The 14,384-nt window shown below is 37.5% G+C and overlaps 2 protein-coding genes across 2 annotated transcripts; both read left to right on the top strand.

Annotated features, from left to right (window-relative positions):
- Nucleotides 1-583: 583 nt before the first annotated feature.
- Nucleotides 584-2,330, top strand: LOC148296011 (putative F-box/FBD/LRR-repeat protein At4g03220). Its single transcript, XM_088250672.1, has 3 exons — nt 584-1,439; nt 1,805-1,887; nt 2,013-2,330. Exons 1-3 carry the CDS (start codon nt 584-586, stop codon nt 2,328-2,330), a joined length of 1,257 nt encoding a protein of 418 aa, XP_088106798.1.
- A 1,084-nt stretch (nt 2,331-3,414) lies between these two features.
- LOC148296012 (putative F-box/FBD/LRR-repeat protein At4g03220) lies at nt 3,415-6,281 on the top strand. Its single transcript, XM_088250673.1, has 5 exons — nt 3,415-3,693; nt 3,809-4,180; nt 4,846-5,127; nt 5,560-5,742; nt 5,970-6,281. Exons 1-5 carry the CDS (start codon nt 3,415-3,417, stop codon nt 6,279-6,281), a joined length of 1,428 nt encoding a protein of 475 aa, XP_088106799.1.
- Nucleotides 6,282-14,384: the final 8,103 nt, after the last annotated feature.

Raw genomic sequence — 14,384 nt, forward strand, 5'->3', positions numbered from 1 at the left:
CTCTCTCATTTAAATTTTGGTTAATTTCGTCCTTTCTCAGGTGGGGCTAGAGAAAAAGAGAGGGTGAGAGACAGAAGGGGAATGAGGGGAAGGGACGGAGGGGGAGAGTTGCAAAGTTGCAGTTTTAATTTTTTATTTAAGTTTTCTAATTTTTTTAGATTTTAAATGTTAAACCTAAAAAATATTTTTTTATTTAGATCCACATGTCATTATCTCATTGGATATGTGGGCACCACATACGTGACACGTCATCAATTTAATAGAAATTTTGACAAAACCTAAAAGGCAGGACCAAATTGATGTGTGAGGTGTAACATAGAGGACCAATAATGTCAGAAAAAAAACATAAAGGACCAAAGGTGATAATTTCGCCAACCTCAGGAACCATTTGTGATAAAACCCAAAAAAAATAATTTAAAGAAAAAGAATAAGAAAAATAATTTTCGTTCAAACTGACCCAAGGGCCCAAAACTTCGTCTATTCTTGTGGTATAAGAAAGAACTTCCAATAAAATTTCTTTGGTAAAGCAAAAGGTAAACAAAATAAAGAGGAAGCTGCCGCTTATCAGGTCTTACCCTAAATCATGGAAACTAGAGCTGCAAAGAAGAGAAGGCTGATGGAGGAAGGAAAAAAACGCAATATTGGAGGAGGCAGGGACAGGTTGAGCGATCTCCCAGATGATATAGCGCACCGCATACTCTCCTTCTTACCTACCACATCCGTTGCAAGAACGAGTGTTTTATCTAAAAGGTGGAGATATTTATGGGCTTGTTTTCCTATCCTCTACTTCTCCCAGGTTTCTGATCCTTGGATGACAGACAGTATGTTGACAGAGGATATAATATCTGCAGTACTGTCTCGCCGCCATGAAAACTCTAATATAAAGTTTTTTGGTTTTAAAGGTTATCTGAAAGCTCAGTGGTTGCATGATTGGATTCCTTGGCTGGTGAAGCATAAGGTTGAAGAACTTGTGCTCCATATCTTGTCCGGTATTGGCATGCTTGATTTTCCTCGTCCCTTATTGCAGTGTGATTCACTAAGGAGTTTCACATTGAAAGGCAAAAGCCCTTTCCTTCAGTTTTCATCTTCTTATGTTAAGGCCACCAGCGGTCTCCGCAACCTTCACACTTTGTCTCTAACTGACGTGGAATTCCCGGATGATGATTTATTTTCAGATTCTTCATTCCCTTTCCTTGAGAAATTGACTATAGACGATTGTGTTGGAATAATTCATCTCAAAATATGTTGCCCGAAGCTCAAAGATCTACAACTTTACAGAATCAGGAGGATGAATAGCCTGGACATATCTGGAGTGAGTCTAGAGACTTTGAAAATCAACAATTGTTTCAAAGATATGCGTTTCAATGAATCGTGTGTTAATATTTTTGCTCCCAATCTACAAAGTTTTTGTTGGGTAGGTAGCAACTTTGCTGTGAAAGGTTTGATTCAGAGCTTTCCGATCCTCCGGACAGCTCAAATAAATTATCACTTCCCATTCACTAGAATGAAGACTCAGTGTGCAGTCAATCTTTTTTCCGCATTCTCCCAAGTTCAAAACCTTAGTCTATACCTTCAGATTTTTAAGGTGAGTTTAGCTTCTGTTTTCTTTAACTACTTGTTTGGAGAAACAATAATTTCAATTTTTTTTAAAGATCAATATGTGGTAAAATATATATTTATGCTGCTTACTTATGTGTGCAGATTTTATCAAATATATATTTTGAACTCGGAGGTCTACCATGTTCATTCAAGAACCTCACGACCTTATATATTAGTACCAGTTTGAGCAAATCTGATATCCCAGGTATTGCATGCTTATTCAAGAGCTCCCCGGTCGTCCACAAACTCGGAATTCGGATAAACCGTTCTCGTGGACCAGACGGTGATGTAAGTTTTGGCATATTTCTTATTTTATGTTGTTCAAACTTCTTAACTAGTACCTACGAATATTTACTTTATATATATATAGGTGTATAATCTGACTCACAAACATATTGTAAATTTTAATTCAGAAATGGGACAATTATTTGTTGAATGGCCACTACACTGAAGAGCAATTCTGGCAAGCTCAAGCTCAAACTCTGAATCCCCTCCTATGTCACCTAAAGGTAGTGAAAATTTGGGTTCCCACCAGAGACATTGACCACGAGCGTGTGATTAACATAGTAAGGTTCTTGCTTGAACATGGAAAGAACTTGCAAGAAATGATTATTGCTCCGGAATATCCCCAAGCCTACTGTGTACCTGGTTGGAAGGATAAAATTATTGTTGTAATAGAGGGACTCCCTCGGGGATCGGCTAATGTCAAAATCTCATGCGTAAAATGCTGATTAGGTTTTGAAGTAATGTATGTCACCACTATCTTTTTGCTTTACTCTCAGAAGAGAAAGAAGTTAAACAAACCAACTTATCTCAAGCGATGCATATATTTGATATTTTCCTTTAACAATATACTTGCAAGTTGTAGGATTGTTAAAACTAAAATAGGTTGCTGGCTTTATCTAAAAAGTGGAGAGCAATTCTGGGAAGCTCAAGCTCAAAGTCTGAGTCCCCTTCCTATGTCACCTAAAGGTGGTGAAAATTCAGAATCTCAAAGATATGAAGCATGAGGGTGTGATTAACATAGCAAGGTTTCTGCTGGAACCATGGAAAGGACTTGCAAGAAATGATTTTTGTTCTACAAAAATACAAAGACTACTATATTCCAGTTGATATACCAGCTGCTTGGACGAAGGATGACATTGGTATAATAGAGGGACTCCCTCGGGATTGACTAATGTCAAATTCTCATACTTAATTGCTAATTAGGTTATCTCAAGCTGCCAAATCTCAAACAAGGAAAGCGATGCATATTTGGTTTTCCTTTTACAATAATTGCAAGTAGTAGAATTTTCAAACTAAAGTTGGGAATGTTTCTGGTTTGTGTAAAGGGGCCGAATCATTCTTGTTGTGTAAGAAAAGTATTAACTTCCAATAACATAGAGGAAATTTGACAATGACATTATGAATTCATAAAATCTGGCGTTCAGATTGTAGAATTTTCGCTTAAACGTTTTTCAAACTCCACTCTTTTATTCAAAGTCTCACCGTATTCAAATTTGACGTTTCCTTTTGGAGATGCTAATGCTAACTCTTAAAGTTGAGAGATCAAATCCAACGGAAATTTATTCAGAATCCATTGTGAAGATGCAGTTCATGCTATAAGATCTGGTATGTTTTGTTTGGTTGATAACAATTTTTTTTCCTTCCTAAAAAAAATCGTTACAAAGGGACCCAAAAGGCCCAAAACTATAGTTACACCGAAGGCCCCAAACTTCGTTCATTCTCATACTTCCAATAAAATTTATTTGGTAAAGCAAAGGGTAAATAAAATAAAGAAGAAGTAGCCGTCTCTTTACAGGGTTGCCCTAAGCCATGGAAACCAGAGCTGCAAAGAAAAGAAGGCTGATTGAGGAAGAAAACAAACGCAACGGACGAGGCAGGGACAGGTTGAGCGACCTTCCAGATGATATAGCGCACCACATACTCTCCTTCTTACCTACCAAATCTGTTGCAAGAACAAGTGCTTTATCTCAAAAGTGGAGATATCTATGGGCTTCTTTTCCTATCCTCGACTTCTCCGAGCTTTCTCATGGTTGGATGATCAAGGACTCTAAGGCGAGGGAAGATTATGATGAACAAGTTAAAAGAACAGTATCTTCAGTATTAATTGTCTCATCGCCATGAAAACTCTAGTATAAAGTTTTTACGTTTGGAGGGTTATCTGAAAACTCAATGGTTTCATTATTGGATCCCTTTGCTGGTGAAGCATAGGGTTCAAGAACTTGTTCTCCATATTTGGTTCTGTCCCGACGCGTTTGATTTGCCTTCCTTATTGGAGTGTGATTCACTGAGGAGTCTCACATTGACAGGCAGTTTTAGATATGAACCCAAACCCCCAAGAAATCAAGACCGATGGCAGCATCCGGTTTGGTTTTCTTATGTTAAGGGTACCAGCGGTCTCCGCAAGCTTCACACTTTGTCTCTAACTGGCGTGGATTTCTCGGATGGTGATTTATTTTCAGATTCTTCATTCCCTTTCCTTGAGAAATTGACTATACGCTCTTGTGTTGGAAAGCCTCATCTCGAAATTTGTTGTCCAAACCTTAAGGGCACTTCCAGCAATCAAACCCTTGCCATGGCAAGGGGGGCCTAAGGCTGACACTATTCACGTGAATAGTATTTGCCCTTGTAAAAAGTAAGTTCCACTTCCAGCCTTTGCCCGGGCAAAGGGCAAGCACTAATCAATTTTTTGTTTTTTTCACAAATTTGTTTACCTAAACAATTAATTTGGACAATATTTTCGGATAAAATTTTTGGGTTCGTACTTGTACTTGAGTAAAAAGTGAATAATAGTAGAATTAGAAGAAAATATATGAGGATTTGGTGTTGAAAGTGAAGAGTTTTGGTAGGTATTTATAGAAAAAAAAAATTACATAATTTTTGGATATTTTTTTAAAAAAATTTCGATTTTTTTTCATTTTTTTATTGCACAAAAATTGGCTGCCGTTGGATTGGAGGAAAAATTCTGATCGGAGAGCCCAGAACGCAACACTTGGCAGAGAGCTGTTGGCGGCACTGTAGTGGAGCACTGTAGAATCACTGTAGCGGAGCACTGTAGCGCCACTGTAGTGGATGACATCAGCAGCGCCTTCGGGCCAGCCCAGGCTGGTGGACCCCAGCAGTTGCCCGGGCTAGCTTTTGTTGCTGGAAATGGGTTTTGGCCTTTTACCCCCCCCCCCAGCCCTTGCCCTAGGGGGCTGCTGGAAATGGCCTAAAGATCTACAAGTTTTCGGTGTCTTGAAGATGAATAGCGTGGACATATCTGGAATGAGACTAGAGACTTTGAAATTCACCCAGTGTTTCGGAGAATGCTGTGTTAACATTTTTGCTCCCAATCTACAAACTTTTTATTGGGCAAGTAACAACTTTTCTGGGAAATGTTTGATCCAGAGCTTTCCGATCCTCCGGAAAGCTGACATATATTATCCGTTCACTGTCGAAGGAATTAAGATTCATAGTACAGTAAATCTTTTTTCCTCAGTATCCCAAGTTCAAAACCTTCGGCTATCCTTTGAAATTTTTGAGGTGAGTTTACCTATCTGTTTTCTTTAATCTACTAGCTTGTTTTGGATACACATAATCTTAACTTGTTAAAGATCAATATTAATAACACACCTCAATGATTACTGAACACACCTATGTTTATCTTGAGAGTGATCAGCACACCCAGCACCAATCTGGCAGCAGCTTAGCAAGCATCTTTGACAAAGGATAAAGAATATACTTTGCCCTAGGATTTCTTTGACTGTATATAAAAGCATTAGCAGCCGCACATTTTGTAACAATTCTTACATTGTCTGAAACTTTCTTCTTTCATGAAACTTATCAAATATGTGGTAAAAGTTTATGATTTTGCCTAGCTATGCTAGATATACGATTTATAATCGACATGTATATTGTACTGGGAACTTCCAAAAATGTGTTCTGTAGATTTATGCTGCTTATTTATCTATGCAGATTTTATCAGAAAGATATTTTGAATTCGGTGGTCTGCCATGTTCATTTATAAACCTCAAGAGCTTACAAATTGATACAAGTTGGAGCAAATCTCACATCCCAGGTATAGCATGCTTATTCAAGAGCTCTCCAGTAGTCCACACTCTTGGAATTGAGATAAAGTCTTATTGTGCGCCAGGCAATGTAAGTTTTGGCATATCTGTTCTTTTATATATGTTGTTTACACTTCTTAATTAGGCCCTACACATATTTACACGTCTTTTATATCTCTGAGTGAATATCTACAAAATAGACAGTTTGGATTAGTGAAATACAATGCAAAGTGGGTCCTACAAGGGTGTCCCTTAATAAAAGCTCTCTGTATATATATATCTGACTCATAGACATATTAATTGTAAATTGTAATTCAGAAATGGAACAACAATTTGTTGGACAATGGCCACTGCACTGAAGAGCAATTCTGGGATGCTCAAGCTCAAACCCTGAGTCCCTTCCTATGCCACCTGAAGGTGGTGAAGATTAGGGTTTTCCAAAATATGGGGCATGAGGGTGTGATTAGCATAGCAAGGTTCTTGCTTGAACATGGAAAAAACTTGCAGGAAATGATAATTACTACTCTGCGGTACTACGAAGCCTCTGATGTAGCAGCTTGGAAGGATAAGATTGGTATAATAGAGGGACTTTCTCGGGGATCGACTGATGTCAAAACTGCTGATATGTAGTTTTGATGTTCTATGTATGTTGCTTAATATCTTTTTGCTTACTCTCAGAAGAGAAACTCTGAAGAGCAGTTAAATGAACCAATTTATCTCAAGCTCTGCGAAATCTCAAACAAGGGAAACGATGCGTATTTGGTATTTCCTTTTACAATACTTGCAAGGTGTAGATTTTTAAAACTAAAATCAGTTGCTCCTAAAGTGTTGGGTGAAAGCCCTTCCTTCCCATCTTATTATTTATTCATAAAAATTGCATGACTGCTGGAAGGTTTCTCGTTTGTGTTGCAAGGGGCCGAAATTACAAAAACTTCAACATTCATATTTTGTAAGAAAATTAACTTTCAACAATAGAGAGGGAATGTGGCAAAGATGTTATCAATTATAAATTTTGGAAAGGTTTTTTTTTTAGTTTTTATTTTTTATAATACAAGTGATAGTCTAAATTATAAGGGAAGGGCCCGTTGGACTTCATAGGTGATCAAACCCGCTCTGATAACATGAAGGAAGGCAATGGGGGAGTAGCCCTACTCCTTATAAACTCATGATAAGTCCCTTAACTTTTTTTATTTTTATTTTTATGAAAAGTCCCTTAACTTTTCAATGTGGGACAATACCAACAATTTCCACAGGCATGGACTCGTAAATCTCAACACAAATTAAGTTTTAATTTTTGTTAAGCACCTTAACTAATTAAGTTTTATTTCCTAGGTCCCACATGGTGTTGTCATTTTGCACATATTATCGATTCATAAATTTGGCGTTCCCTTTATATTTGTTAAGGGTATGTTTACTAATTAGGATTTGGGATAAGCAATAATTGGAGTAATTAGGAATCGGAGTCGTGCATTCCAATTAAGTTGTTTACTAACGGTCAAGAAATAGAATGAAAATAAAATGGATTCCCATTAAAACCGTATACTAATGTCAATAATTGAAATCAAAACCAATTTGATTACGAAAATGCCCTTACACAAAACAAATTTATTTTGTTCAACTAGCAACATAATTTTTCTAATGAATTTAATTTAATTTTTATAAAAAATAATCAAATTTTATAGGTTTAATTATTTATTTTCAATATGTCTAAATACATAAAATTATAGACAAAAGGTAAAATTCAATATAATAATTTGTTGCATGCAACATTCTATAGCAAAAAAGGAAAGAAAAAAAAAAGATTTGTAATAGAAGAAGAATATGGCCATGAGAGAGAGATGGAGGGCCTGCAGATGGTGATGTGAGAGAGAGAAGGGGGTATTTTTGTGTTATCATAAAAAAATATGAGAGTAGTTTTGGTATGAAAAGTTGATTCCTGTTCACACTTCTCCAATACCACATCCCTCATCAGTAATCTCATTCCTCCAAAATCAGTAATCACATTACTAATTTTATGTGGGGTCCATGCGGTCTTTGATTCCTATAGGGTGTTAGTAAACAAAATCAGTAATCACATTACTAATTTTATGTGGGGTCCATGTTGTCTTTGATTCCTAGAGTGTTAGTAAACAAGGGACTGACCTGAAATGGAAATCACTCCCTTTTCTCCCATTTCTATTCTCCTTTCGTAAGCAAGTAATTTAGAGTGCTGCTAAACAAGCTATTTATTAAATTATTAATTTCCCCTAATATAAAATAACCAAAACGGTTATAAACTCACAATTTGCATTGTATCCAATACTTTTGAAATAAAAATAAATAAATAATGTCTCATCAAACATAAACACCCTTCCGACCCAACCTCCTTACCCATTGCCAACCAGCCATGTGGTTCTATCTCTCTCTCTCTCTGAATTTTGGATGATGGACTCTCAACAAGGCCTACGAATTGAAGTCCTCCATCATTAGGAATCTCTCCTAACTCCAAAACAACCCTCTAGTGATAATCCAATTCCGATTTCTATGAAATAAAGCTTACCAATTCTGTAATAGGGAATAACTTTATCAAATTCTAATCACTAATAATTCGCCACAAGTACTGTAATTGGTTATCAACTGTAGGAACTAATGAGGAAGGTCTGTGTGAGATAAGAAAAGAGAGTGAGGGGCGGGGCCCATGGCTGATAGTGGAGATAGTGAGTGGCGGCAGCGATGGCTGGCAGTGAGGAGGCTGGGTAGGGAAGGAGGTAGTTATTACTGGAACATTTAAATTTTTTTATTTTTTATTTCATAAGTATTGGCTAAGAAGGTGCAAATGATAGATGAGTTTTAGATTAATAAAATTATGGTGACGTGGACTTATTAGAATTTATTAGATTAATTTAATGGTTAGTATTTGTTTAAAAGGGTGTTGTGTGATAGTGTATTAGGGTGTAACAGGGGTATTTTTGGTAATTAAATAGGGTGTACTTAGTTAATTTTACATTTTAATTAAAATATTAGAGTATACTCAATTAATTTTAGAGTTCCTTTAGCAGCACTCTTTTTTTCATTGTCTAAAATTCACTCTAAGGGGGGTGTATATTCAATTAAGATTTTAAAAGAGTTTAAAAGAGTTTAAAAATTTGGGTGTATTCAATTCAGATTTCAATTGATATTAAAAAAATACATCAAAATCTAGGTGTATTCAATTATGACTTTTTAAAAGTCAAACGAAATTTAGGTGTATTCAAAAAGTAATTTATTTTGAAGGAATTAATAAGTTGCTCGATTTCGTTAGAAAATAAAGTGGTAAGTATAAATACAAAAGGCTTTGACAAATCTTATGTGAACCCTAGAAACTTTGAACGTGCTCTACGCTTTCCAGTCCTTGAATGTGTGTGCTTGTCAAGTGGAGGTAAAAAATCTCTTCTCTTTTTCTACGCTTTCCAGTGCTTGAATAATTGATGTTGCTATACATAATCATATATCCAAGCAATTGCTATTGCTTGTATTCGACACACATCATGTATGAATAGTTGAATAGTTATTGTTGCCGTCATATATCCAAGCAATTGCTGTTTCTACTTTTCCTTTTTTTTTTTTTTGGTTTCTGTGTTTTTTTTTTGTTTATGTACTTTTTCTACATCATCCTTTTTTGTTGTTGTTGCTGTTCATCAAATGTCGATACCTTCTTCATCTACAATCATCCTTTTTTTTTTGTTCTGCGTTTCCCTTCTTTATCAATGTACTATATATATATATATATATATATTTCCTTATGAACTAATTAAAGATTGCATGTATTATCTAGTAACATTATTAATGGAGATGGAAGAAGTAGATGAAGTACTATGGAATGAAGAAATCGAGGAAGAACATTATTATTCTATTTTATCATATATAGGGTTTAGGATTGCTGTTATTATTTTTTTTTTTTGTTGCTGTTAATGTATATATATATATTTTGCCATTCTTTTTCTTGTTTTGTACAATATCTATATATATCTAGTCTATGCCAAAATAAAAAAGAAAAAATTATCTTCATATATAATTTTTTTCCTGTGAACTAATAAAGATTGCATGTATTATCTAGTAACATTATAAAGAAGAAGAGGAAATGGACGACGAAAAATTAGAGAGACATGATAAATAGCCCCCAAAAAAAAGAAAAAGAAAACATTTTAGAACTCTAATAAACTCTTTTAAAATCTATGATAAAACTATAATGAACACCATTAAAATCAATCTAGGAATTCAATCAAACTCTATGTGGAGTTTATAGAAATCAATTGAAATATATTGAACTCTATAAACTTAATAACTCCATTTAACTCTTTTAAAATCTTAATTGAATACACCCCCTAAACTTCCCAAATACACGACTTTATATATTTCCTTCAATAACTTTGATTATACTCAAACTTTCTTAAACTCCTTCATCCTGCAGACTTCTTAAAATCCACAACCCTAATTGAATGCTCCCCTAAATAAAAAAGAGTTGCCGTCTCACGTTTCTCAGGTCCCAAACCATGGAAACCAGAGCTGCAAAGAAGAGAAGGCTGATAGAGGAAGAAAACAAACGCAATGGGCGACGCAGGGACAGATAGTGATCTTCCAGATGAAATATCGCACCACATACTCTCCTTCTTACCCATGAAATCCATCGCACAAGTAAGTGCTACATCGAAAAGGTGGAGATCTCTATGGGCTTCCTTTCCTATTCTTGACTTCTCCGAGGTCTGTCCTCTCACCTTCCCGTTCTTTCAAAACAAAAGCGTTGGCCAAATTTATGATCAACAACTTAAAGTAGTGAGATTTATATCCTCAGTATTGTCTCGCCGCCATGAAAACTCTAATATAAGGTTTTTTGCTTTGGCGGGTTATGTGATTTATGCTTGGTTGCATGATTGGATGCCTTGGCTGTTGAAATATAGGGTTGAAAAACTAGTTCTCAAAGTCTGGTCGAGGCGGATGTGTGATTTTACTATACCTCAGTGTTTGTTTGAGTGTGATTCACTGAAAAGTCTCACATTGGAAAGTACTAATTTTCCAGGTCACCCACCCCCAAAACCCCAAACAACTTCAGAAGAACAATCTAGGTTTTCTTCTTATTATTATGTTAGGGATACGGGCGGTCTCCGCTCACTTAGAACTTTGTCCCTAACTAAGGTGAATTTCTCAAATGTGGATGGTGATTTCTTTTCAGATTCTTCATTTCCTTTGCTTGAGGAACTAACTATAAATTCTTGTAGAAGAACGAATCCTCTCAAAATTTGCCTTGCAAACCTCAAGGATCTACAAGTTTGCAAAATTCTAGTAAACCTTGACATATCTGGAATGAAACTAGAGAGTTTGATTGTCTAACTTTGTTTTAGACTCAGTGAAAACAGTGAAAATTTGGTTAATATTGTCGCTCCCAATCTACTAACTTTTCATTGGGAGCATAATGACATTGCTGAGAAAAGTTTGATCCAAAACTTTCCAAACCTCAGAAAAGGCATCATACATCAACGGTTACTAGTCCAATTTCACAAAGTGAAGACTCATGCTGCAGTCAATTTTCTTTCCGCCTTATCCCAAGTTCAAAACCTTAGTGTGTCCTTTCACATTCTTGAGGTCAGTTCTATTTTCTCATATACTTCTTTGTGCCAAATATAGTGTAATTGAGAGAGTTGAGAATGTATAACAAGATAGGTTTTGCAGAGAATTCAAATCTGCCAATTGAGTTTCTTACTTAGTGAAGGGTTAGATATACAAGTATACAAGGTGATTATTAGTTACAAACAATGCACAAGACATGGAGGGAAACATGGAGAGTTTCCATCCCTAAAACAAGGAATATGAAAACAAGGAAAAGTAACAAGGTGGTAGACAAGCCATTTAGGGATGTCTATGTTTTGTCTTTGACTTTACTAACACTCCCCCTCAAGTTGGTGCAAAGATATCACGCATGCCCAACTTGTCCAGTGAGTCATGGAAAACTTTACTTGATACGGCCTTCGTCAAGATGTCAGCAAGTTGGTTTTCCGAGTTTACAAATGGAAACTTGATTATACCCCTTTCTAGTTTCTCTTTGATGAAGTGTCGGTCGACTTCCACATGTTTGGTACGGTCGTGTTGTACTGGGTTATGTGCTATCTCGATAGCTGATTTATTGTCGCAGTACAAGTTTGTAGCTTTCAATGGTTTAATTCCCAGATCCTTCAGTAATTTCCGTAACCAGAGCAATTCACAAACTCCTTGAGCCATTCCCCTAAATTCTGCTTCAGCACTTGATCTAGCCACAACTTTTTGCTTCTTACTTCTCCAAGTGACTAAGTTGCCCCCCACAAATGTAAAGTATCCAGAAGTAGAACGTCTATCTGTGATGGATCCTGCCCAATCCGCATCTGTGTATCCTTCTGGGTTCATATGTGTATGTTTGGAGAATATCAACCCTTTGGCAGGGGCAGCCTTCAAGTACCTCATGATCCGAGTTACTGCATTCATGTGTGCCTCACTTGGTTGATGCATAAACTGACTCACCATACTCACAGCATAAGCTATGTCGGGGCGTGTGTGTGATAGATAAATCAGTCGCCCAACCAATCTTTGATACCTTTCTTTGTCAGTGGGTGCTTGGTCTGGATACATCCCTAACTTGTGGTTCTGCTCAATAGGTGTGTCAGCTGGCTTACAATCAAGCATTCCAGTTTCTGTTAACAAGTCTAACACATATTTTCGTTGGGATAGAAATATGCCATGTGTTGATCTAGCAACTTCTATGCCAAGAAAATATTGTAACTCACCTAATTCCTTCATCTCAAATTTACTAGCAAGGAGCTTCTGCAGATTCTTCATTTCTTCATTGTCATTACCGGTAACCACCATATCATCAACATAGATGATAAGGGCCGTAAGTTTGTCACCACGACGCTTTAAGAATAAAGTGTGATCCGAGTGGCTCTGAGTGTACCCAAAGCGCTTCATAGAATCTGTGAATTTTCCAAACCAGGCTCGTGGTGACTGCTTTAGCCCGTATAATGATTTTCTCAGCTTGCACACGGTGTTGGGACCAAGTGCCATGGAGATCCCTGGTGGTGGTTCCATATACACTTCTTCTTGCAATTCCCCGTGAAGAAATGCATTCTTTACATCATACTGCAAAAGTGGCCAATCAAGGTTTGCAGCCAATGACATGAGAACACGTACGGTATTGATCTTGGCAACAGGTGCAAATGTCTCTTGGTAGTCAATTCCATATGTTTGTGTATACCCTTTGGCCACTAATCGAGCTTTGTATCGATCTATGGATCCATCAGCTTTGTATTTAATGGTGTATATCCACCGACATCCAACTGGTTTCTTCCCTTGTGGCAACTGGACCATTTCCCATGTAGAATTCTTTTCCAGAGCTTCCATTTCAATCGCCATTGCTTCAGCCCATCTGGAATCTGTTATAGCATCCTGCCACTTATTTGGAACACATACAGTAGATAATTGATTGACAAATGATGCATATGACTTTGACAATCTATGAGTTGAAACATGGTTATTAATGGGATATTTAGATTTGGCAGTAAGGTCAGGACAATATTGAGGCTTGGGTTTTCCTCTAGTGGTCCTAGGTGGGAGAGTGTATGGTATAGCATTAGGTGCTTCGGGAATTACCTCAAGTGTTTCCTCATCACGAGACGACTGGTCCGATGGTTGAGAAGAAGGGGTTGTATTTTGTTGTTGATCGCAGCAACCATTTGAATTGTCTCCTCCGGGATCTTCACCAAATAAGAACGACAATTTTCCAATACCTTCATCGATGTCCAAATTTTGAAGTTCACTGGTGCTTGGCGACCGGTCGCTGGATTCTGTGCGACCGGTCGTTTTGTCACGACGACCGGTCGCTTCTGGATTACGACCGGTCGTTTTGTCACAGAGTCGATCTTCATCATCGCTGGAGCAAGGCGACCGGTCGTGGTCAGTGCGACCGGTCGTTTCAGGAAAGCGACCGGTCGCTTCTGGGTTGCGACCGGTCGTTTTGTCACAGAGTCGATCTTCATCATCGCTGGAGCAATGCGACCGGTCGCTGTGGTCAGTGCGACCGGTCGTTTCAGGAAAGCGACCGATCGCTTCTGGGTTGCGACCGGTCGTTTTGTCACAGACTTGGATATTTTCTTCCTTTTCTTCCTTCTCTTCATTCCTTCTCTCCCCCTGAAGAGAAGGGGGCATAGCAGCTTTAAAGTAGGATAAATCTTCATGAAATGTGGCATCCATAGTGACAAAGAGCTTACGAGTAGGAGGATGGTAACACTTGTATCCCTTTTGAGTTGATCCATACCCAACGAACACACATCGAATGGCACAAGGGTCCAGCTTACTTCTTTGATGAGATGGAACATGAGCATATACAACACAACCAAATATGCGAGGAGGCAGCTTGAGGACTGTAGGAAGAGAGACATGACGAGCCAAGGTGTTCAGTGGAGTTTCAAACTTCAAAACACTACTCGGCACTCGATTAATTACATATACTGCAGAAAGAAGGGCATGTCCCCATAAGTAGTGAGGGACCGATTTATCCAGCATGTAAGCACGAGTAACCTCAAGTAATTGTCGATTCTTTCGCTCTGCGACACCATTTTGTTGCGGAGTGAAAGATGTGGAGGTTTGATGAATGATGCCTTGGTCTCGAAAGAAATGTGCCAAGACATTGTTCACATATTCCCCACCATTATCAGACCGGAATACTTTGATGGAAGCTTGGAACTGTGTGGT

Source organism: Prunus avium, chromosome 3 (assembly GCF_965620075.1).
Source record: "Prunus avium chromosome 3, drPruAviu1.hap1.1, whole genome shotgun sequence".
Lineage (NCBI taxonomy): Eukaryota > Viridiplantae > Streptophyta > Magnoliopsida > Rosales > Rosaceae > Prunus > Prunus avium.

Coding starts and splice junctions, on each gene's coding strand:
- LOC148296011 (XM_088250672.1), top strand. CDS start 584: ATGGAAACTAGAGCTGCAAAGAAGAGAAGGCTGATGGAGGAAGGAAAA. Junction 1,440..1,804: donor TAGCAACTTTGCTGTGAAAG/GTTTGATTCAGA, acceptor CTGATATCCCAG/GTATTGCATGCTTATTCAAG. Junction 1,888..2,012: donor CTCGTGGACCAGACGGTGAT/GTAAGTTTTGGC, acceptor ATTTTAATTCAG/AAATGGGACAATTATTTGTT.
- LOC148296012 (XM_088250673.1), top strand. CDS start 3,415: ATGGAAACCAGAGCTGCAAAGAAAAGAAGGCTGATTGAGGAAGAAAAC. Junction 4,181..4,845: donor GCAATCAAACCCTTGCCATG/GCAAGGGGGGCC, acceptor GGTGTCTTGAAG/ATGAATAGCGTGGACATATC. Junction 5,743..5,969: donor CTTATTGTGCGCCAGGCAAT/GTAAGTTTTGGC, acceptor ATTGTAATTCAG/AAATGGAACAACAATTTGTT.